At 40.9% G+C, this 26,160-nt stretch overlaps 1 protein-coding gene across 14 annotated transcripts in view; it reads right to left on the reverse strand.

Moving 5' to 3' along the window:
- Positions 1–3,784: 3,784 nt before the first annotated feature.
- Positions 3,785–26,160, reverse strand: part of adgrl2a (adhesion G protein-coupled receptor L2a) — a 134,691-nt gene continuing 112,315 nt past the window's right edge. For 5 of the 14 annotated variants that reach the window (XM_089000081.1, XM_089000079.1, XM_089000077.1 and 2 more), the window contains 9 exons: positions 25,391–25,611; positions 24,280–24,346; positions 18,496–18,587; positions 17,015–17,059; positions 16,710–16,736; positions 15,228–15,396; positions 15,018–15,146; positions 13,619–13,715; positions 3,785–6,206 (listed from right to left, as the gene is read on the reverse strand). In XM_089000081.1, coding sequence (XP_088856207.1) covers positions 5,332–6,206; positions 13,619–13,715; positions 15,018–15,146; positions 15,228–15,396; positions 16,710–16,736; positions 17,015–17,059; positions 18,496–18,587; positions 24,280–24,346; positions 25,391–25,611 — 1,722 coding nt within the window. In that variant the 3' untranslated portion in view covers positions 3,785–5,331. Of the gene's footprint in view, positions 6,207–8,348; positions 8,367–10,372; positions 11,497–13,618; positions 13,716–15,017; positions 15,147–15,227; positions 15,397–16,709; positions 16,737–17,014; positions 17,060–18,495; positions 18,588–24,279; positions 24,347–25,390; positions 25,612–26,160 lie in introns of those variants that run through there. The other 9 variants (XM_089000083.1, XM_089000080.1, XM_089000090.1 and 6 more) reach the window with 5 other exon arrangements.

Consider the following 26,160-nt stretch of genomic DNA (forward strand, 5'->3'; position numbering starts at 1 on the left):
TTTCCACCCTGGTTTTTTTTCTCAAATTGCCTACCTATGAATAATTACGTCAAAAACTTTTGTCAGCAACTCACTTTTTAAATGCCACATAATTGCAGTGGGAGTCAAAACTGTAGCCCACTCACTGCCATGTTGTGTAGCTGTGACATAGAGTGCATCGTTTTTATTTTAAAGTACTGAGTCGTTTACTTCAATGTCAAATGGTAATCAGAGCAATTTCCAGCTCCCATGCTGAGATCTTGTCACTTCTGCTCAACTGGTGTTACATTGCAGTGCTTTGTAAATTAGCATTACCCCCAGGTGTAACACGGGTAGGAACTGAGCGTGGGCTTCGATTGCAACGGACAATTACAGCAAATATATGTCGTACTTGGACAGATCGAGTAAAATATTTTTCTACAAGTGCAGCCAAGTGTAACATTGACCAGTTGTGAGCTATGTGGATTATTCCCTCATGCTAATGAAGCCAAATTCAACAAGATGTGTGTAGTGCGTCTACGCCGTGTAGGAAGGGCTCATTCAAGAATATACTTAATGAAATACTACAAATCAGTCATTGAACCTTTATTCATGTTACAACCGCACAGAACTGTTTTCATAGCAATTTTCCTACCTGAGTTAATCTCTGAATCACATGAATAGTTTTGGCTCGCTGACAAAGGTGGCTGAAACGTGATCTCGCAAACGGTGCAGCCATGAAAAAAAATGAAAAAAAATAAAATAAAATAAATTAGATGGAAATTCAACAAATTATCATTCAAAGTTGTTGGAACTTGAGAGGAAAAAAAATATCCAGAGCAGAAACAAACCAAAAAACTCAACTTAATCAAATAATCCGGTTATTACGGTGCTCCTTTTCATCCCCCGCCGGCCATTTTTGTTGTTTATATCGATATATCCGTCGCGCCATTGGTCAACTTGGTCACGTGACTTGTTACGTGAGCCGCCATCGGTCGCGCCATTGGTCGACTTGGTCACATGAGCCGCCATCGGTCGCGCTATTGGTCGACTTGGCCGTGTGACTTTGTCACGTGACACGCCATCGGTCGCGCCATTTGTCAACTTGGTCACGTGTCTTGGTTACGTGTCACGCCATCAGTCGCGCCATTGGTCGACTTGGTCAGGTGACTTGGTTACGTGCCCAGCACCCGTGTAGCAGAGCCATTTTCATTTTCAGACGCTAGCTCGTGTGTAGCAGACGAGATTGAAGTGTTTGTGTTAAAAGGTAAAAATGGGAAGCAGAAGAAGATTGATGACTTTTTTAAATTGTATACATCATACAGTAAGATGTAAGCGTTGCAGTTTCCCTGTTGTGTTATGTACATGCCCACTGTACTGTATATGAATGCAATCGTTTTTTTGCAACAATGTTTCTTGTTTTGTCTGCTGAACGCGATGATTTAGAAAATTATTAACATTCCATACTGTGTATTAAAGGACAGCCGATGTCACTTTTTATTCAAATGCAAATAAAAATGACTTCACGCCAAGACGTCTTGCATTGCTTGTGAATCCAAACAATGGCTTCAGATTCGGATAATATGCTTTCTTGTTACACATCCAGTTATGAATATGTTTCAAATACACTGTAGTTCTGAAGATTAAAGCATACATGTTTACAATCATTAAAGAATTATATGTGCCATTTTGAGGCAACATTGGGGGAACATCTCCCCAAAAAAAAGGGAGCTAATGGCCAGCTCCGTTTCTTATATGGCGCTTGGCTGCCCTCTTTTGGCGGCTTTTGTTTAATGCAGTTCGGCGCAGGATCGGATATATCGATAGTCCCGGTTATATCGATATTTTTTCGGACTCCCTTGAATATCGATATAACGAGACTTTACTGTGTATATATATATATATATATATATATATATATATATATATATATATATATATATATATATATATATATATATATATATATATAAAGTGAGCAGCGCTTTTCTGGACCGAGATATCCGATGTTGTTCCCGGGATCTGTTGCAACCACTCGTCGAGTTTGGGGGTCACTGCCCCGAATGCTCCGACCACCACAGGCACGACTGTCACCTTTACCTTCCAGGTTCTCTCCAGCTCCTCTCTGAGCCCTTGGCATTTCTCGATTTTCTCATGTTCCTTCTTTCTGATGTTTCCATCACTCGGGACCGCTACATCCACGACAACGGCTTTCCTTTCCCCTTTATCTATGACCACGATATCTGGTTGGTTGGCCATTACCATCTTGTCAGTCTGTATCTGGAAGTCCCACAGGATCTTTGCTCGGTCATTCTCCACCACCTTGGGAGGTGTTTCCCATTTTGACCTTGGGGTTTCCAGTCCATACTCCGCACAGATGTTTCGGTAGACTATGCCAGCCACCTGGTTAGGCATAGTGTGTATATATATATATATGTATATATATATATCACCTCATCAGCATAACTAAGCATACGTGGTAACCATCTCAGAAGTTTGTTGTAAGCACATTACTGTCTAACTTTTCGGAAGAATTAGATTGTTCACAGCTAGTTTAACTTGCAGTCGTCACCTCATAAATCCCATTCATCTGAAAAATATCTTGCCCCAGATTGCATCATATATGACAGAGGATAAACCCTAATTGTTAATGCTGATTAAGAAACTAGTGTTACCATTTGGTTGTCTCTGTCAAGACCACAGTCACATTACACAATCAAAGTCCCGTTTCTGCTGACAATATTCCGGCCACTTTTTCCACAGCGCAGACTGCCTCTCACGACTGTGGGAAGATTCGAGCCCACAGCCCCCCGGCTCCTGGCCTACTTCTGAATCGATGTTTGAAAAAGGCCGAGTCCCTCCCTGTGCAAGATGCAGAATTAGAGGCTTTCGTGTGGGGAGGCCACACGCAAAGCTAGAGGGTGCCCAGTCCACACTATACATCACCAACATATATCCTTATCCCAGATCATATTGCCATGCTCCTAAGTGCAAAGACAAACCTGCTTGTAAGCATCTATTGTTGCAGTGTGAAGACAAACAGTAAAAGTTTGATCAATGGCCTGCATTGTCTTCTTGAAAAAATGTCTTTTTACTAGAGTTCAACCATTGAAGCGGCAGTAAGCATTTGAGGGCTGACTTACAGGAATGACAAAAGAAATAGGTAATATTATATTTAAAAATCCAAATATTCATTCCCAAATTTCCCTCTGATGCAAGCCCTGACTGAATACCGAATGGTGCAGCACATCCATTAAATGCCATTTTTTTCACCCTCGTTTTTTTTCTCAAATTGCCTACCTATGAATAATTACGTCAAAAACTTTTGTCAGCAGCTCACTTTTTAAATGCCACATAATTGCAGTGGGAGTCAAAACTGTAGCCCACTCACTGCCATGTTGTGTAGCTGTGACATAGAGTGCATCGTTTTTATTTTAAAGTACTGAGTCGTTTACTTGGTCAAATGGTAATCAGAGCAATTTCCAGCTCCCATGCTGAGATCTTGTCACTTCTGCTCAACTGGTGTTACATTGCAGTGCTTTGCAAATTAGCATTACCCCCAGGTGTAACACGGGTAGGAACTGAGCGTGGGCTTCGATTGCAACGGACAATTACAGCAAATATATGTCGTACTTGGACAGATCGAGTAAAATATTTTTCTACAAGTGCAGCCAAGTGTAACATTGACCAGTTGTGAGCTATGTGGATTATTCCCTCATGCTAATGAAGCCAAGATTCAACAAGATGTGTGTAGTGCGTCTACGCCGTGCCAAAAGTAGGAAGGGCTCATTCAAGAATATACTTAATGAAATACTACAAATCAGTCATTGAACCTTTATTCATGTTACAACCGCACAGAACTGTTTTCATAGCAATTTTCCTACCTGAGTTAATCTCTGAATCACATGAATAGTTTTGGCTCGCTGACAAAGGTGGCTGAAACGTGATCTCGCAAACGGTGCAGCCATGAAAAAAAATGAAAAAAAAAAAAAATAAATTAGATGGAAATTCAACAAATTATCATTCAAAGTTGTTGGAACTTGAGAGGAAAAAAAATATCCAGAGCAGAAACAAACCAAAAAACTCAACTTAATCAAATGTCCTGCAGTTGCAAATACACTATTCATAAGCAACATCACATTTAAGAAAAAAAAAAAAAAAAAAAAACAAAAAAAAAAAAAAAAACTGATTTATTGTATTTCTCAAAAAAGTGTTGAATTTTTACATCAGTCATCGAATGAATGGTTGTAATGTTTACACATTAATCACGAGCTACAGTACAGTATGTATCGCAGTGCTGGGAAGTACAATATTTCCCATTTATTTGAATAATAATAATAATAATAAATAAACCGTTTAAGGCAGTGACAATTAACAATAAAAAAAATCAAACTGCCTATAACTTTGTCTCAACAGTTCAAATATGTACTGTACTTATGCATAAAGTAAAGCCGCTATCGAGATTAAATCAATACATTTATATGGGCGATATTAATGCAATCCAGACAGTATGAACACTGTTGACTGATGGGAAATGCGGTACAGCATCCATTTTTTTTAATGTATACTTCCTTTCGTTCTTTACATGTCTTTCACGTTCAAACTCACTACCATGAATCAACGGTTGAAGCCACTATGTATGACTTCTAGAGAATAATCACTCAAATGTTAATCTTTGTAGTTAAACAGTTTCTTCATAATTATGATTTCCCAAGAACCTGTATTTTACACCAGCAATACAACAAAATATATATTTATAGCCATTATTCTTGACTACAGATTCAATGTACAGTTGAGAAAATATAAGGCCAGGGGTGATTGCTAGTGGTCATACAATCGAAACAGGATGGGGATGAAGGATGACCAGAACAATATATTTTCCTTTTGGGGGACTGAGGGGGAGGGAAGTATGTACAAGCTAGGGTCAATATCCTGGTCCATGAGTGTTATTTTGTTCACAATGCCCCAAAACCCAACCAGATAAACCAAAAAACTGAACATAAACGCAGGATGTTGGGAGATGTATGTACATTTGTTTAAATGCTTTTCTGAGGAATCAAGTTATGGTTCTTTGTTTTTGATGATTTTTTTTGTCCTTTTGTGTTTCTATTATGGTACCATACATTTTTGACAGCAGCAGCACATTTAAATACATAATTGGCTTATCTCTAAAAATGAAAATTCTGAACTTTATATACACTTTTATTCAAATGTTGAAGCGCATTGGCTGAAAAAAGTGGAAGGGTGACCTGTTTGGGGAAGCAGAGTGCTCAATTGCCAGTTCCAATGACACATCTGCTTCCTTCACTAATTTGTCCAACAAAGGGCCGAAAATGGTCAGCGTAGAAGGTCTGGCTGTTCATTTGAATACATTTAAAGGCTTGTGACTAGCTGCATCTGTCCTTCCCGTACATCGCCCTCCGGTATGCAGCCGTCGTTAGAGATGGGTATAATGTAACCATCACTTGTCCCTTTGCCTATCTGGTAATAGGCCTGAAGCTGGTGGCCGCCTCCTAAATTAGGCATGCTCTTGTAGTAAACATCCTCATTCTCGCTCCTCTTGGATGGGGACAAGTCCTCCACAACTTCCGGACTGCTCACTGGATAAGGAGAGTCCCTCAGGTTGGGCATGCTAGTGTACAGGGAGTCTCTGTTTGGAGAATGCAAACTTTCCTGGTCGTTGTTGTCGGGCGTCAGGTGGCCTACAGGGGTTTCCACTCCCACATCAATCCTCACCTTCTTCTCAGGAGCATACAGAAGAGAGTGAGTTCGCTGGGGGATCAGCGGGGCCTCCAACTCATGCTGATGCTCGAGGCCCACTGCCTCGCCCATGTGCACCAAAGAAGAAGCGTCGGCGACAATGGCGTCATCTTCGCTGCTGCTGCCACCCACCGCTGTCACCTGGGGTGGAGCCCGCTCCATGTTGTGGTGGTGATGGTGGTGGTGGTACTGCAGCGGCGGTGGAGGCAGCTGCTGCTGATGTGGGCGATGGTGGTGATGGAGAGCGTGAGGCAAATCGGGGGGCTGCTGTTGGTGGCTTTTGTTACAGGCACGCAGGTTGTTGTGTACAAGCTCAGAAATGATCATTTTCTCGAAGGCAGCGTCGTCCAGACTGAGTCCGCAGTCGACCACCTGTACACTGTCGCCGAAGTCCGCACTGCGGAGTGAGTAGCTGTTGTTAAAGTTACCATTTAGCGGTAGAGTATCCATTGCACTTGTATCCCTCACCACATTGTTCAGTGAGTGCCCTGCAGGGAAAAGATGAGGAAAGACATTCTGTGATTTTTGATCTTCATAACACATGAACGCTGAATCAAATTTTTAATGCTGTTTAGGATGCACAGTTAACTTTAAGCCATGCCGTATGTCTGTTAGTTTGGCATGATGCTTTGCATGCACTTTCAAATTATTTTTCTAGTTATTTATTGTTTACACCCCCTAACTTTTGAAATCTCAACTGTAATTTATTCATTGATAGCTTTGGCGTATTAGTATGCCACAAAGAGTCAATGAAAGGGGATCCCAAACAACATTAAGAAAACCAAGGCAACGGTAGCCATCATCACGACACATTGGGAAGAGGCAAGCCACAATACACCAAAAAGGTTGAAAATGCAAGGCGAGAGAAAAAAAGAACGACGACGGGGAGAAATGACGAGAAAGGGGAAAGTAGTCATGTGTAAACATGAGACAGGCATCTTTGTTCTCACTACACGGGGAGCCCACAAGCAGCACTCCACCATCACCACACACAGCAGGTGAAAAGACTCACTTCATGTCTGCCTGCTCAGCCTATCTGGTCTAAGAGGAGCTGATGTACAAAAGAAAGTAAAATGATTTATTGTAACATAAAGAAAAAAATCACTCAAAAGAGCAACCAAAAAAAAGGTTTGCCTAACCTGTTTTGCCTGAGCAGGCTATTGTATGAACGATCCAAATTGAACCTCACACCACCAGACCGGTTTAATGAAGGATTTTGTTGTTTTATAAGAATCGCCTCTTTTACCCCCCTTTCAAACCATCTATGTTCTTTCGCTAAGATCTTAGCTAAGATCATTGCTAAGATCTTAGCTAAGATCATTGCTATGTTCTTTCGCTAAGATCTTAGCTAAGATCATTGCTAAGATCTTAGCTAAGATCATTGCTAAGATCTTAGCGAAAGAACATAGATGGTTTGAAAGGGGGGTAAAAGAGGCGATTCTTATAAAACAACAAAATCCTTCATTAAACCGGTCTGGTGGTGTGAGGTTCAATTTGGATCGTTCATACAATAGCCTGCTCAGGCAAAACAGGTTAGGCAACTTTCGCAATGCTGATGAGGGTCGTTATGCTGATGAGGTGATACCGGGGGGAGTGGGTGTAATAGGCCAATCGTTAGTCAGGAATGTAGGGGTTTGAACTGCAACATAGCAAGAGCAAAGGTTCATAAAATCCAACCAACTTCAAAAGCCGGTTGCGTTCAGAATAGTAGCAGTGTGTCTTAGAAGGGGAGCAAATACACTTTTATTATTCTTAACACAACCGTGCAATTAACCACAATCTATTAAATAGCTTTTCACTTTTGCTTTTGTCCAATTAGATATAGATTCTGTCCGCAGCTTGCGCGGCCATCGCTGGCTAAGGTCAGAGGTCGCTAACAGCACGGCATTTGGCATTCGTCACATTGACAGTTCCCAGTGAGACACCAGTCACTGGCAGAGCAGCTGAGAAATAACACAAGCACCACAGAGGTCAGACGCAGTCATGTTAGGAATTCCACTAAGCGCGGAGGTCATGAAAAGCAGCACCCAAAAAAAGATAAATATTAGTTATTCCATGATAAAAAGAGGAGATAACAGCCAATGTGACTCCGAACACTAAACCAGATGTCGACATTAGCAGGAAGACAAATGGTGGTGATTTTACAGCACAGATTTTTTTCCCCTGTGGAATACCAAAAAGAAAAAAAACACAAAAGGATCATGTTTGCCATGTTAAAAGCAGTAATGCCCCACTTATTGTTGTAGCGAAAGCACGAAGGACAGATATTAAGAGTCAATCAACTAGCTGCTGCCATGCCAGGCTCGTGTTTACCACTGGACAAAAGTGATTGAAAAGGGTTCCGGATGAGCTCAACTGGGCTCTGTCACTGCTGTTCGTGACAGTCAGACAGAAAATCAGGAAAAATAATCATGCCTCTAAAATATTGTTGTGTTACTTTCAAAATAATTCCAAACGACTCAAACAATATTTTGTGAATCCCTTGCTCATTGAGAATGAGTGTTCATGGTCCAAAGTAAAAGTGCCGGTGGTGGCGAAGGGTGGGATGTTTGTTTTGTTTTTATTTTTTAAGTAGGCATGCTGAAAGAAAATTTACATTTGATAGGCAAAGTTAAGTTTGACTCCCATACTTGTCTCTCTGTAGGTCACTAGAGGGAAGCACAAGGGAAGAGCACATAAACATCACTAAAGATGCCATTTCAGATCAGACATCGGGGGAATAACATCCAGTTAAGCCCACATTGGCCACATTTTTAGTTTCTGTAAATTTTGCCATCTGGCTGCGAAGGATACAAAAAAATCAAAAATACAAAAATAGACTGACGACGTTTTATTAACTCATTCGCTGCCATTCCCGAATTTCTTCAGGAATTGCAAAGTGTGTCGTGGAGCGCCCTTCCCGAATTTGCGTTTTGTTTTTTTCTTGCGGGGGCTGCCGATAAAGCGCTGGTCAGATCTCTGGTTATGTTTTTCCCTTCCACGAGGTCACAGCATTTGCCTTTTGTCCAGGTTAGTGTTTTGTTGCAGCTTCAGCTTTTGTGAAAGCGTTATATAAATCAATATGTATGTATTGTATTTTGGACAGCCGCCCTGATTTCAAGCTCAGATAACTCCAGACCCATATAACTTAGGAATGAACTTTTTTTCTGATGAAAGAAGAGAGTCTAAGGTAGCGCTGCATTGGATGTTTATGTCGTCCTAAAACTTAATCCTCTGTTGGTCCTGGAATTTGAGTGAAAAGGACATGCGCATAATTCTGGGCTTAACTGTAACTGTATTGCAGTCGTCATTGCAGGTTGACGAGTTGAAAAAAAAGCAAAACAAAACAAAACACTTTGATCCACGTGTGACCCTCCTTTTTGTTGAATGTATTTGTTAACAGCTTTCATGCGTTTTAAGGCTACATCTCCAATTAAATCACACTAATAACATGGCTCATGCATTTTTCATTATCACTTCATGACTCAAACAATGCAACTTGCTTAGGTTGAGAAATTAATGGGAGCCAAAGAGTGGACGGGATGAAAGTGTGACAATGGAGCACTGTCGAGCACCCTGCCTTTTCTTTGGCCTGTCAACACTACATGGAAGAATGAGACACTCTGGGGAGGGCATGTTTAAAAAAAAGTTAAGAAGGAAAAAAAAACAGGTGAAAGAATAAGCAGCACACCTGGAGAGTTAAACACTGGAGCCGTGGGCGTGTTACACACAACTGTCTCAGCCAGTAAGGTGTTATAAGGGTTGTTAGAGCCTTGTGGTCGGAGAAGCGGATTTGTAAGTAGATAATTCCCAGTCATTCCTGGAGTTGAAAGAGAGAAGGAGAGAATGTGCACTCAGCCAACAGTGAAAGTCATAAATGAAAGCCACATTCAGGGGTGATGTGTGTGTGTGTGTGTTTGTGTGTGTGTGCGTATACAGGTATATATGGTGGTTGTGCCTTCTCGGTGGCACGAGTAAATCAGCATTGTTTTTAATTTAGATGAATGTCGGCATCATTTGAATGCAGAGCGCTAATGATTCTTTTTGTTTTTGTGCCTGCAAAGGGTAGCATTTTTCACAGCACTGCTTGGTTCAGCGGAGAAGTCGGTGCTGTTGGACGATCTGAGGCTGGATGGATGGATGAATTGAGGTGCCGACGATGAGAAGAAAGGCACGACTGCGCTTATGCGTATGCCTAACTGGCTTGGAATTGAAGTAGATTCATGTGGGAGAGGAAATCAGAGCCAATCTCTTTTTTTGTTCATGGATTCGACAGCTTCTTGTTGCTTTCAAACTTTGCTTGTAGCAGACACATGCACATTTTCAGCATGACATATTTGATCGACTGTTGAAAGGACACTTTGATTCACTCCTCTTTCATCCATAACTGCTTCCCAAAACAAAGTGTGTGCAGGAAAAGTAGTTAAGATTGCACTGTGACTGTCTGTGACTTATGTGTTGTGTTGTATTATTTTGTTATTTGACTTCAAGATGGTGCCACAATAGTGTCTGCCTTTACAGCAGATCTTGTATTTTGTTTTTTGATTTATTCCTTGCATAATTTTGCTGCTGTGACTTGGGAATTTGTCCATTGTGAGACTAATAAAGGTTTTCTTAGCATATTTCTGTGTCAAAGGATACAAAAAAATCAAAAATACAAAAATAGACTGACGACGTTTTATTAACTCATTCGCTGCCATTCCCGAATTTCTTCAGGAATTGCAAAGTGTGTCGTGGAGCGCCCTTCCCGAATTTGCGTTTTGTTTTTTTCTTGCGGGGGCTGCCGATAAAGCGCTGGTCAGATCTCTGGTTATGTTTTTCCCTTCCACGAGGTCACAGCATTTGCCTTTTGTCCAGGTTAGTGTTTTGTTGCAGCTTCAGCTTTTGTGAAAGCGTTATATAAATCAATATGTATGTATTGTATTTTGGACAGCCGCCCTGATTTCAAGCTCAGATAACTCCAGACCCATATAACTTAGGAATGAACTTTTTTTCTGATGAAAGAAGAGAGTCTAAGGTAGCGCTGCATTGGATGTTTATGTCGTCCTAAAACTTAATCCTCTGTTGGTCCTGGAATTTGAGTGAAAAGGACCAAAACCCGGGTACTGGAGTGGACACATTTTTTCACATCGTCTGGCAGTGAATGAGTTAAACTGCAAAAAATAGTGGCACGTTCCTTTTCCATTTGTAGTCAGTTGATACATCAACATATTTTAAAACAAATAGCTTTAAAATGGCCAGGATGCGCATAATTCTGGGCTTAACTGTAACTGTATTGCAGTCGTCATTGCAGGTTGACGAGTTGAAAAAAAAAAGCAAAACAAAACAAAACACTTTGATCCACGTGTGACCCTCCTTTTTGTTGAATGTATTTGTTAACAGCTTTCATGCGTTTTAAGGCTACATCTCCAATTAAATCACACTAATAACATGGCTCATGCATTTTTCATTATCACTTCATGACTCAAACAATGCAACTTGCTTAGGTTGAGAAATTAATGGGAGCCAAAGAGTGGACGGGATGAAAGTGTGACAATGGAGCACTGTCGAGCACCCTGCCTTTTCTTTGGCCTGTCAACACTACATGGAAGAATGAGACACTCTGGGGAGGGCATGTTTAAAAAAAAGTTAAGAAGGAAAAAAAAACAGGTGAAAGAATAAGCAGCACACCTGGAGAGTTAAACACTGGAGCCGTGGGCGTGTTACACACAACTGTCTCAGCCAGTAAGGTGTTATAAGGGTTGTTAGAGCCTTGTGGTCGGAGAAGCGGATTTGTAAGTAGATAATTCCCAGTCATTCCTGGAGTTGAAAGAGAGAAGGAGAATGTGCACTCAGCCAACAGTGAAAGTCATAAATGAAAGCCACATTCAGGGGTGATGTGTGTGTGTGTGTGTGTTTGTGTGTGTGTGCGTATACAGGTATATATGGTGGTTGTGCCTTCTCGGTGGCACGAGTAAATCAGCATTGTTTTTAATTTAGATGAATGTCGGCATCATTTGAATGCAGAGCGCTAATGATTCTTTTTGTTTTTGTGCCTGCAAAGGGTAGCATTTTTCACAGCACTGCTTGGTTCAGCGGAGAAGTCGGTGCTGTTGGACGATCTGAGGCTGGATGGATGGATGAATTGAGGTGCCGACGATGAGAAGAAAGGCACGACTGCGCAAAGCGCTTATGCGTATGCCTAACTGGCTTGGAATTGAAGTAGATTCATGTGGGAGAGGAAATCAGAGCCAATCTCTTTTTTTGTTCATGGATTCGACAGCTTCTTGTTGCTTTCAAACTTTGCTTGTAGCAGACACATGCACATTTTCAGCATGACATATTTGATCGACTGTTGAAAGGACACTTTGATTCACTCCTCTTTCATCCATAACTGCTTCCCAAAACAAAGTGTGTGCAGGAAAAGTAGTTAAGATTGCACAACTGTCTGTGACTTATGTGTTGTGTTGTATTATTTTGTTATTTGACTTCAAGATGGTGCCACAAGAGTGTCTGCCTTTACAGCAGATCTTGTATTTTGTTTTTTGATTTATTCCTTGCATAATTTTGCTGCTGTGACTTGGGAATTTGTCCATTGTGAGACTAATAAAGGTTTTCTTAGCATATTTCTGTGTCAGCAGTTGTGTACCATTTGTGAATGGTAGTTTTTTTTAAACAAGAGAGTCATTTCAAGTAGAGAAAAAAGGAATTACAATCTGTGGTTATTTTGTTTGCTTCACTCTTATTTTGTTGGGTAAGAACTGGATTTTTTTTCAAATACATGCATTGAACAATGCAATAAAATTATATATTGATTGCAAATTATATATTTGTATGTCCACATTTAAAATGGCGTGATGAAAAAGTGGCCACTTCCAGTTTTTAAGTTGCCCTTTCGTGTCTACAGTATTTTATATCATGAATTAGACATCACATTTTCCTCCAAACCATATCTTACTGTCCATTTCTCTTATTTTAACCAACTTCTAATGTGTTTCAGGGAATGAAGGCATTCCATTGTCATTATTCACCTGTGTTAAATGCCATCTGTCGGTCTGTTGGGCAGACTTCAGGGATGGTTTTAATGACAGGAAGTGCTTCCAGGAGATAGAGCCCTCGTTTAGTGCAGTGGCTCCCCAGGGTAGCTAGGTTTCTACACCCCGGAGTGATCAATATCTAACCTTTACATTAACAACTTCACGACTCGACACTGTGGGGAGACGAGCTCGACTTCTATTTTGTTAGAGGTGTATGAGCGAGTCAAAATGTGCCTCGGAGGCAGCGGTGCAGTGAGTTACCTTGTAAGAAGTGACAGTGAAAAAAGAGAGTCAAGACAGAGATGTGCAGGAATTGGCATCGAAGCAGGGTGGGTTGTTAACTGCCCCAAAATAGGGCCGCTTCTCCTTCACATACTCCAAAAGCCATTTAGAAACAGGAGAAAGCCGAGCAACACGCTAAGCGCTCCGGATCAGCCAGAGTTGAACATCATCTTCTCATCATCATAGTTGTGTTCAAACTAAATAATAAATGACAGTTCTTACCAAGCCTCACCATTTCAAACTAACTGAGGTCAACTGGATGCCAAAAAACAAATGGATTCTTTTTTCAATTCAGTTTGGATTTTTTTCTTTGCATATCTGCCGTTTGTGTTGTCGTTTGGAGAGGCAACTTCAATTGGAAATGTTCTATCCTCGTCCTACTTTCTTGCTGACCAGACGGATTATTTGAGAACGAGCTTTAGTAATCCTTTGTGAACACAACAGGGAGACTAAGACCAAACACCGAGATAATTTCCTTTCCCTTTTCTCAGCGCACAGCTCTGCTGTCTTTTCAAGCTGCAGCCATTTATTACGATTGCCTGGAGTATTTTTAAACCAGATGATGAAATGTGTGCATAGAAGTGTGTGTGAGAGATGTGGAGAGAAATGAGATGTGAACTGACCTTGGTTAAGGGTGGAGGTGCTGTTGATGTCACCTGAGATAAAAGAGGACTCAGATTGCTTTCTTACGGTGTCATTCCACATTCTCCTGATTCGACTCTGTCAGGTCAACAAGGGACAGTCATTAGGACTTTAAAGGAGCCCGCTGCGCATATCTACTTTCATTGCTTTGAGAGTGTGCACCATATTCCTCCCCCCACTTTTTGAAATTATAGCGACACTGTTTCCACTGTCACAATGTTTGAAAGTGAATGCTATTAGCTTTTGTCATTTGTTGAACGCATTGGAAAGTGTTTGTTTTTGGTTGTGGGCATAACTGATTCACTGATCATTATTTATATTATTTTATTATTATAAATAACCAGTAATCACACGGTACGTCTGTGTAAGCTCTCAGTCGTACAGGAGTGGTCCATCGATGAAAAGGTTTCTTCAGTCGTCATCTGTACTTCTTTGAAAATCACACAGTGTACTACTTGCCGGTAACCAAAAGTTCAGCTATCCAATCTATCGTACAGTACAGGGTGATGAGCTACAATGCATCAAGACAGACCTCCTTTGTGGAGCATTGTTTTATTTTTGTGTGTTTGTTTACAAATACGGTGTATGTTCTGCTTTTTCTGTGTGTTTTTTGTGTGTGTTTTTTTAGGACAGACAGACATCATTTACCGTATTTTCTGATGAATAAGGCGCACCGGACTATAAAGCACACCTTCATTGAATGAACATGTCTAAAAACATTTTGCATATATAAGGCGCTACAGTAGAGGCTGAGGGTACGTTTTATAAACCCAGCATGGACCGCTCACGACTTCTACAGGGGGAAATGGAATCAGTGGCTGCTGACAGTAGTTTTTAGACTTGTTGTGGCTCAATATTACTTCACATATAAGGTGCACCGAAGGCGCAGGGTAATTTTTTTGAAGAAAATCAAGGCCTTTGGGTGCGCCTTATGCACCGGCAAATACTGTAATTCAGGTTTTACCAATGTCACCGGATCATACTCAACGTTAATTCTACCCCACTACATATGCCATCTTGCTCATCATTATTTAACCCAAAATTCAACTTGAAAGTCAATCTGTATCAGAAAAAAACAGACAGTTTCACTCTGACCCTTAGTTCCAAATGGACAAAGGAAATGTAGTCAATGCCCACCTGTTTTTCCTTCTGTATTCTGATGTAAAAAGCTCGCGAGCAAACCCAACAATCATGTTGGCAATCATGTCATTTTGGCCCTAACCAAAGTCAAACATGGTGTAATACTGAATAAAACGTGCTTTTTCACATGCACATGACATTCGTGAGAAAAGCGGCAGAACCTTGAGTGGGCCAGCAGAAAAGAAAGCAAATTCCTAGGATGTGGCGACTCAATCCACTTGTGAAAGCTTAACGATCTACCTGGGTACCAGAGGAGTAACGTGCACTTGTCCGTGTCGTGGAAGTCTTCGCTGAGCCATGTGAGCTCTCAGTTGGCAACCTTCCACAACAGTACGTGTGACGGAAACACTTGCTGAACTCTTTGCGGACCTATGAGTACAGACAAAACATGACTCACCGGAAATCTTCAAGATGTCTGGAAGTGCACCAATGCCTTGCCATCCAACCTACCTTTTTTTGGAGGAGGCAGTGGAAAACGAAAATAAACATCCCCTGGAAGGCGTTAAATACGGTGAAGAGGTACGCCATGACAATGGAGGCCTCATTGATGAAGAAGAGTCCGAAGGACCATGTCAGACCCAGCAAACAGAGGAGTGCAAAGGCACCCATGACCCAGGATCTATAAAATGATCAAAAAACAATAAAATAACATTAAAAAATACACACAAATCATTCAACTATGCACGAACAGCTTTCATGGCTCTGACAAATTAATAAACGAGGGCATTACTAGAAAACAGGTACAAGAAAGCTGTGTCAATGTGAACTGCCAATAAAACCACAAACCTACACAATGTTTGAATAAAAACAATATTTCTCAAAATTTCTCGAAAGCAATCATTATTTAATACAACTTTTATTCCGGTGTGACGCTTGTATTGTTCAGATCCATTGCATGTGTTCTGTTTCATCAGAATAAAATGCAGCTCTTCAATAAAGCCCTTCCTTGAAAGGGTAGTCCTATTCAAACATGTCTTTGCAATAATATGGGGCCCCACGAGTTTAAATTGTTGATCAATGTAGCCGTTTGGGAAATAAGAATTAAGCCGTAAAATTCATCCGTTTTAATCCATTTCAGTTGGAAGAAATGAGCTTGTGAATGTCACATGACCACACACTTAGGCACCTCCTGCTATGGATAAAAACGAGTGGCTTATTATTATTATTTTTTAGCTTACCAATAATATTCCACAAGCAAAATACTCATTAGAATGTTTCGACTAATGGGGATGCATTATTGGAAAGAGTTTTGACTTGCCTCTCCCTTTAACAAACTTAGTGATCAAAGACTTAAATCAAACCAGGTTATTGCCCTGTGCTATTAAGAATGTCAAAATAAACTACAACGTAATTCTAAGTTGCGTTAAGGCGCCTGTTAACTCAATGGGGGGGGGGGGGTGGAAATAGCACTCCATTGTTTTTGTTCTGTAATTTTGTCAGACCCATCTGTTAAATGCAATGCTACAAACAGTAATAATCTAATTTCCTTGATCCAGGCAAGAATTTGATTTTTTTTTTATAATATGGAAAAGGTGCACAAACAAATAAATCAGTGCAGTAATTTAAAGCTCCGATAAAAGACAACCAGCAAAAATATGCAGAGCTTTGAAATCCTTTTTCACATAAAAGTTTTATCAAAAACAAATGGCACAATCCAAGGTTAAGGTATTTCATCTGTCAGTAACTACCAGTAATGGAGGAAAGAGTTCAAGTAGTAAGGGCAAAATACAACCTGCTGGGTGAAGTATTGCCACAAACATACAACAACATGATGAAAATACATATAGTGAGAGGACAGACTATTTCTTTTAAAGGTTGGTGTGTGGCAAAGGACGGATGACCCAGTAACTACTGGAAACAGGAAAGAGAAATAGGCAAGAGAGGAAATAGAATTAAGGAGAAACTGAGGAGTCCTGGTCAATGCATCCTTACTTGATAAACTGTTTATTATCTTCATAGCTAGCATGAGAAGCAGGAAGAGAAAATCACAATTAGAGATCGCAGCAAGGGTTGGACTGCAAAGCTCAATAGACAAGAAACAACATACACGTTGCTGATGATTCAATTGTAGCATTCATTTGCTATCAATACCATGAGTCGTTATATTTAAATGAACGTGTGTGTGTGTGTCTGTGTGTGTGTGTGTGTGTGTGTGTGTGTGTGTGTGTGTGTGTGTGTGTGTGTGTGTGTGTGATTGCGTGTATGTGTGATTGTGCATGTGTAAAGTCAAAGCTTACCCAGGCAAATCAGTATTATAGTAGCCGTCACAAACATGATAATTACTGGCATGGATTGCCCCACAGAGAAGAGAGTGACAGAAGAGAAAGAAGAGGCTGCGTGTTAAATTTGCTTTGACATGCAACATGCAGAGACACCGCTGCAACAATGGTGTCGTGAGAACACAAACAAAAAGACCACCGTGATGTTTTTAATATACGGAAAGCCTTGCTGAAAGAAAAAAAAAACACAATATGAAGAGAAAGGTTCCTATCCCAAAGGCACAAATTGTGGTTTCCATAATATGAGAGTGGGAAAGCACAAATCCACGCGTAAATAAACCTTTCTTCTGTCTGCTCTTCTTGATTGCACATTCACCGCAATGTTGTCACACATTTGTTAGGAAAAGTAAATAATGAAATCACGGCTGAAATGAGCGTGACTGCTGCCCTTGCAGTGTTCAGCTTAGCAATGTGTAACCCCTGATTAGGGGCATGTGAATACTGTTTTCAAATGTAGGCTACAAAAAATAAAGAAATAAACAAGCAATTACAGCTTCAGAAAAAGTCCAGCAGCAAATTGCCTATTGTGGTTTTGTGAAAAGGCTTGCTTTAACTTCTTGGGTTTGAAAAAAAAAACATTTCAACCATATGGTTGGCTTTCCGCTGGACCCGCAGCCGGAGAGGGGAAAGGGTGTCAATTTGTGACATTCTATGCAATTTAAAGTTGGAAGCAAATCATTCTGTCACATCTGTGCTCCAACGGGTTGTCACAATTAGGGTCTGCTTCAGTCGTTCAAAGTCATTGAAAACAGATACAGTCGAAGTCAAAGTCCGCCCAAGATGCTGGCATTTATTACAAGTAATCCAGCGGCTTGGTAAGAATCTGTATGGACACTCATGTAACACGCACGCACGCACGCACGCACGCACGCGCGCGCACGCACGCACGCACGCACGCACGCACGCACGCACGCACGCACGCACGCACGCACGCACGCACGCACGCACGCACGCACGCACGCACGCACACACACACACACACACACACACACACACACACACACACACACACACACACACACACACACACACACACACACACACACACACACACACACACACACACACACACACACACACACACACACACACACACACACACACACACACACACACACACACACACACACACACACACACACACACACACACACACACACACACACACACACACACACACACACACACACACACACACACACACACACACACACACACACACACACACACACACACACACACACACACACACACACACACACACACACACACACACACACACACACACACAAAAATCAATAAATAAAAGGATTGCTCAACTTAAAAAGCCTTTCCTCCAGAGTCACATCGCAAAGTTTTCATGGAAAGTGGGAAATACCGGCAGTGTGATATTACTGATAAGTAGGATGTGGGTATTGTGCAGTGGAGACTTTACTTACTTGATATTCTCCAGTCGGCTCGAGTCTGGTTTCAGGGTGGTTGAGTGCTTCACCATTTTGTACATAGTGATGACCAGGAAAATCAGATTGAGCTGTAAATCAGAGAGAGAAAAAACAGTATTAATGCATAAAGATGAATGACAAACAGAACAGACAAAAAAAGAAGAAAAAAAAGGATATTGGACCCCGCATCAAAGTTCCAAAGTAAAAGAGAAGCACGTCTACAGACTAATCCAATAAACATCCATCCCTCCAAGACCAGCCAAGTGGCTCCAAATTTAGTGTCATTCCATATCAATAAAGGCATGGGAAAGCATTAAAATCCATCAGAGAATGAAAAAAAAGGAACTGACTGCTCAGTCGGAGAATTAAAAGGGGAACAAAAATGAGAAGTGGTAATGAGAAACCATGTTGTACTAAACAACAGCATCATTTTATGCACAGTAAAATATAACCAGCTACAAAATGCTTAAGGGAAATTTTTTACATTTTTCAATTCCTCTGCACGCGAAAAGACAACAAATAGGTTGGAAAAAGGTGAGATGGAGGGGGAGCATTATAGTATGCCAAACCTGAAAGGACAACCGACATCTCTGGACAAGTTGTGTCCATAATTTGTAAAATGGCTTCAAATGACTTCTACTGAGCGTTATTTTACAAAGATTCCACCACATATAGCTATATTTTACGTTTTAAGACTCGCGCTGAATATTCCATTCTTGTTTTTGAGTTGGCGACGAGTCCTCACCCTACGTTGAAGGAACAGCCCTGACCGAAAAAAGGAAACATTGTAGCAGTCCTTCCATCACGTCAATACATTTTGCTGTACTTTGGTCTGAAAACGTCATGTAGGACCAAAAAGAGGCAGAAGAGGGCGACAAAGCTCCATGTAAGGAATTAATCAGTCTGTGGAAACGAGCTGATTAATCCCTTAAACGGCTTTGTCGCCATTTTCTGCCTTTTCTGATGCCTCAAAATGACACGGAATAAATTATTTAATCAATTGCAAACATGTATCCTTTCTTCTTCAGAACTTTTTGAATCATCTTCATAACTGGATGAGTAACAAGAAAGCATATTCTCCGAATCTGAAGCCATTGTTTTGATTCTCGAGCAAGGCAAGACGTCTTGCCGTGACACCACGAACACGGGGGCGGGACCTTCTGAAACTGGCCACTTCCGGTTTCAAATTGATGTACTTTTTAGACACTTTAAGTCATTTGGATTGGTGTTTTGCATTTGACTAAAAATATATACTGCGTGTTTTAGGTATTGTAGATGCTATAAAACGTTTTTCTGATGTCAGTTAGGAAACGAAAAAATGGTGTTGGTTGTCCTTTAAGGGAATCAGTGGCACATAACAGCCCGGGGACAAAAAAAAAGAAAGAAAGAAAGATTCTGACGTGCTGAGAGTTGAGAGGGTTTTCTTTTCTTTTTTTGTTACCTTGAAAATCAATACTGTGATTTAGAGACACAAAACCCATATGGACTGACAGAGGGGAGCTGTTTCAAATAAATTTACTTCAAATAATATTTATTCTGGAACAAAATAGACCTTGACCCAGCATGTTCATGCACTCAAAACAAGCAGGCGAACTTTAAAGAAGAACACGAATGTCAAAGAATATCTCAGAATGATGAATTGGAGAGTATGTCTATCAAAGACAACTTTGAAAAATGAATTTTTAAGTGTTGGGTTGGCTACAGCATAGAATAGCCTTCCAGGAATAAAATGAAGAAGCATACTTTGCCCGCTGGGAGGGAATGAAATAAATGACCTTTGTGGGTGCCACTCAGACCATGGCCACTCATTCTTAAACAGATCGTGCTTGCCTCTGTGTGTGTGTGTGTGTGTGTGTGTGTGTGTGTGTGTGTGTGTGTGTGTGTGTGTGTGTGTGTGTGTGTGTGTGTGTGTGTGTGTGTGTGTGTGTGTATTCTCCTGTGAAAAGGCTGCATGTGATCGATACATCGATCCTCCTCCTGCAATCAACTCAAGGTACAATACAAAATCACGTAGGCTGTAAACAAGAGAGAGGGTGGGAGAGAACACCCAATCGAGTGCCTCCGCTTATATCACGAATGGCAATGAACCTGAGTTTGTTTTGCAGGTATCAGCGATTATTTCCATCATCCACTGGAATGAGTCAAACATTGGGGACTGGGGCTGTGAGGTGGGGGTTGTGTGCGGGGAGGGACAAGAGGACTTTTGAAAAGCCCCCTTTCACAGAGCCCGGAGTGGTGACATGGATCCATTGAGACAGCGGAGAGTGACACAGAGCTTTAAAGTAACCTAGCTGGACGGCACATGTCCCCCACCTCCAGCAACACACTTCCCCAGGGATCCTTCTTTGTCCTCCATCCCTCACTCTTTTCTGTCTGTGAACCATCACTGCAAGCCATGCAGATACAACCATGCCACACTGGGACATCAGGAAAAAGCCCCCCATCCCGCTCCCACCCACTTCACATTTTCCAAGGTAGCCTGCGTATGTACACACTGAACTCTAAATGAACTGCTGGGGATAAAATATTTAAGGTGCAGATGGAGCTGTCCACATGATAAGAACTGCTTGTGACATGTCATGATCCAAAAGGCCTTGTGTTCATGTTAGCTCAAGCATACTAATGGTTTACTCCCATCGACCACAAGCATACATTCATTATTTCCATGTACCCCTTTCATGGAGCTAATACCCCCTGTGCCCTGAGACGGCAATGATCTAAGTGCCTACCCACTAGTTTTTTTTTTTCCCATGCAGCCTGTTGTCTATGGCCGCTAAGGAAAATGAACTGCAAATGGACTGGACAGTTGTATGAAAATTCACTGTATCCCACCCACATCCTCTAAATGCTTGGCCAAATTAAGAGTTGATGTGATTAACTATGAACTGATAAATGGTTATTTTTAGCTACAGATTGAAGAAGAACAGAACAGTAGTAATATGTTGTGCAATAGATATCCATCCATTAATCCGAGCCACCTGTCCGCCATAGCCATCTGAGGGTTTTGGGCGGGGTACAACCTTAATTGGTTGGTGGCGAGCCACACGGAACACATAGACACAATCCTGTGCACACACACCATCACACCTTGAGGCAATTTAGATACAGTAAAGTCTCGTTATATCGATATTCAAGGGAGTCCGAAAAAATATCGATATAACCGGGACTATCGATATATCCGACCCTGTTTGCATGTAATTTTCTCCGTGCGTGCATAGAAATAGTATCGATATAACCGGGACTATCGATATATCCAATATCGATATAACGAGACTTTACTGTACTTCAATTAACCTACCATGCATGTTTATGAAATGTGGCATGAAAGCAGAGAACCAATGAGAGAACACATGCAAACTTCAGACACGGCAAAAATCACACAATAGTCCTCTCTATTGTGAGGAAGATGTACTAACCAGTCGACCGCCAAGCCACCTGATGCAATACAATGCATCTTTATTCTCGTGGCATTTTCACAACAGCTACAGGACAATTTAATTCCATGTATACTGTATAGTTTGGCAGGTGGAACAATGTGGTAGATATAGCAAAACAGACAAAAAACATGGGGGGGGGGGCATGACTTGTCTTGATTAAAACCAATGCAACATGTTTTTTATTCCCTCGATTTCCTCTTGCTCATGGGCTGCTTCTACTCTCTTTCATTGACAAGGACAAAGCCAATTTGCCGAGAGGTCACTGGCGGTGCAGGAAAACCTTGCTCCTGCAAAATCCCTTGAGATCAGCCTTTCCACAGTACTTTGTCTTTTTGAATCCTTTTTTTGCACCAAACCAGAGGAGCAAGTTCTGCAAAACCTCATTCCTGTCACACATTAGCTCCTCTCCAATACATTAGCGCCTCACAAGGGTCATGATTCTACCCGTGCGGTCATCACCGCCGGGATTCTGATCAACATTTCCAGTGCAGACACATTTTTCATGCAAATCATTCCAGCAGTAACATACAATTGTAAAACAATGAGGGTCCAATTTAGAAAAGAAAAACATGCTGCTGAGTGACTGTCAGAGCACTCGCAAAGACAATTACGCAAGCTGATTTGTGGCGGTAACGTTTTACAATCATGCAGTACATTCACTTTTGTCCTGACAGTATTCCAAACCAGTGAAAATGGGAAAGTTATTGAACTGTATGCAACCCACTGACCGCTTTTGACACATTCTTTAATCTGAATAATTCTGAAGTTTATGCTTTTGTGTATTGATATTGAATTGATTTCCATCAAAAATTGAAAAGGTGGCATGTTATATTTGTGGTCGCATTTCCGCCACCTTTTTTACTATGATATCAGGTGGCAACTGGTGTTCATGCACCAAATGTATTTGCCAATTGCCAAAAGAAAGCTGATACGATGCAGGGATTTTGGGTGGTAGCTGAAAGTCAATTTTAACTCATTCATTGCCAGACGTGCAAAAATGTGTCCACTCCAGTGCCATGGTTTTTGTCATTGTCACTTGAATTCCAGGACTCACACAACATTGAGTTTTAGGACTACATAGACATTCAAAACAGTATTAGAAACCTTTGACTTTCTTCTTTATGTGGAAATAAGATTACAGAAGAAATGCTGCCCTAAATGCCAGAGGCCAATGCCAGAGTTTTATCTGCACAGAGGCATGAAAAAACGAAACCCGAACAAATTCGGGAATGGCCATCTACGTCATTTTCAATTCCCAAATAAATTAATGAATGGCAGTGAATAACTTGATATATATTGTACAAGTCAGGCCTGAGAATGAGTTGCAGAACCAGACTTGCAGAACCAGACAAACTAAGAAAAATATTGTGACCCATCTGCCAAAAAATGTGGTATCAAGGAATTATTTTTTTATCTATAAAGGGTTTACAGTAAGTAATCAATGTTTTCTTTCCACTTTGTTTCAACACACAGAATACATACACTTCAAGTGTAGATCTTCATGCGTTGGTACACATGCGCAAAAGTTAGCTTTCAAATCACCTTGTGGCTTCGCAGAGAGCTAGGATTTGACAAGGATGCCCCATTCCCTTCTCTCGCTGTATCACATTTCTATAGTCAGTCTAATGTCCAAAACGAGGTTGCTGCATTGGTTGATATCGGACCAATCGCGATGTAGGATAATGAAGTCAGCGCTGAACAAATGTAACCCGACAAAGCTGATAGAAGTGTGCCGAGCTTTGGCATCTCTCTTGGTGCGCATGAGGGTAAAATAAAACATGGTGTACTAAAAAGGGGTGATATGTATGGGCTAACACAGGATGATTTTAACACATACTCTGGTCTATAGCGGGAGATAATAATGTCACGACCAGTAAATAATTGCATGGCTTAATGGCACATATGCTCGATGTCCTTCACCTCCAACGGTCCTTGACCAAACAGAGCTGTGCCTTTCACTGATGCCGTCATCTGCTATTTACAATTGACATACAGCATAAAAGGAAGCTGATGCAGGGGATGAACAAAGCAGCTATAAAATCTTAACGTGCCATTTTACTCGAAAGCACGGATCATGGCACTTCACTGTAAAACAACAGCTTGCCTCAGTAGCCCTCTCTGAGCAACGCGTAAAGGTAAAGACACTATCAGATCGTCATCTGCGTCAGCCTGCTGAGAGATTATTGTGGAATGGCTCAAAACATTTCACAAGGAGGTTCGGAGAATAGAAAATCCCGCTGATTCCTCTTCTCACTTCTATCTTAATCTCTTCCCGGCATCTCCTTCATCTCACCCACTCACTTTGTCAGTTCATTCTTCAGAGAAAATACAACTTAAAGCTTACCATGATGATAAAAGTGACTGGTCCAATGAAACTCCAGATGAAATGATTATCCACGCTGAGCCAACATCTGGAAAAAAAGGAAAGGAGAAAAATTCACATTGCAGAAAGGGATAGAGAAACTAAGCCACATTCTCTAGTTTTCTTGTTGGAGTAAATCAAACACAAATTGCCCTCATTGTTCAACACATGTTTGGTATTTTTTTAAATCAGACATAGAAGTAAACATTTCTGGATGATGTTCACACTTTTTTTTCAGTTTTTAAATCAATGACAACATAATTTATGGACACAAATCAATGTCTGTTTCAATTTGGCAGTTGACCAGTTTTATGCCATTGCATTTTTAAAATACATATTTTTGTAGGTTAGGAGACTTGATTTATTTTAAATCTGATAGTTCTGAACTCACGTTTCAATGCCAGTGCTGTACTGAAGGGAAGAATGTTTCCACAGAAGTTGTCGTCATGTGACTTCTGATTGACAACAATTTAGTTGTTCTGTAGCAGAACAGAATCAACAGCACCTCTACTGTCTGAAGATGATGAATTGAATGCTTTCCGTCTTTACTCAGATGATACAAAATATGTTTCACGGACATAAATGACCAACAAAAAAAAAAAAAAATCAATTAAACAATTCATTGATGATTACGCCCATCCCTATAGCATTGGCTTCCTGTATCTCATCTTTGGGCCGATAGATTGAATGATTTCTCATCCATCAATATTTAACCTCAAAAGCTCGTTTTACAGATTGACCATTGGAGCTGAACAAAGGAAACCCCTTAAGTAGCGCCACTTCACAGTCTTATCAACATTGCGGCCATTAATCTACGTAAAAAGCTTTTTCTGGACAGGGCATTTACAAAAAAGAGGTCACCTGAGGGTCTTTTAGGAGAAAGGCATTAATGTAGCCACACCAAATCCCCTCCCTGATACAACCGCAGTGTTGGGTCTGTCAGACACTTTCAAATGACATGAAAAATTTAACAGCTGCACATCCCGGCTGATGTTTCATGCTGCCTTTGGGGTGTTTACATACAGTGGAAACGGGGAGTACCATTACTGTACATTTTTTGTTCCAATAAAATGGGATGGCAAGATTTTCTTACGCTTTTTCTGTCCCGTAACTTCCATAGTCGATCGCTGCGGAAACGGCGACCACAAGGGCGGGAAAAAGGTAACCAGATACGTAGTAGTACTTTTTCCGCGAGTATTCACTTTCAAAGACTTCCACCAGCATGAGGTACAGCTGGACGCCCTCCAAACACATCCAGCAGAAGGCAGCCAAGAAAAAGAAGTGGAGGATTCCAGCAATGATTGCACAGCCAATCTGCGTGAAGACATACGTCCAAAAGAAATATGTCAATCACTCAAAAATGTAATCACCGTAAACACTCTTAGACTGAAGCTTACATCATATGCAATACAATACAATACATATTGATTTAGATAGCGCTTTAACAACAGCTGAAGCTGTAACAAAGCGCTTAACATGGACAGGTATCATTTACAGGAAATAAAGCAGTCCTAGAGTGTAGATGATATATATCTCATGTGTGAGAGAAAACTGAAGGAGGAAGTAAATAGTGAGAGCTTTGCCTCAAAAACATAAGCGAATAAAAGAACAAACAATGGAATAAATAAATAAATAAATAATGGAATAAAGAAATAATAAATAAATAAATAAATAAATAAATAAATAAATAAATAAATAAATAAATAAAGCTGGAAAGTGTCCACCAGTGGGGTTTTAATTGGCTGTATTGTGTCACCCAGCAATCTTGGGGTACAATAGTTTAACATGGAACGAGGCAAGTGAAACATCTGTCAAGGTGTGGACACAGCTTCTTAGTCACCTATATTAATGATGCTGTCCTGC

This window comes from Hippocampus bargibanti, linkage group LG07 (assembly GCF_051943395.1).
Source record: "Hippocampus bargibanti isolate YZ-2025 linkage group LG07, ASM5194339v1, whole genome shotgun sequence".
In the NCBI taxonomy this organism is placed as follows: Eukaryota; Metazoa; Chordata; class Actinopteri; order Syngnathiformes; family Syngnathidae; genus Hippocampus; species Hippocampus bargibanti.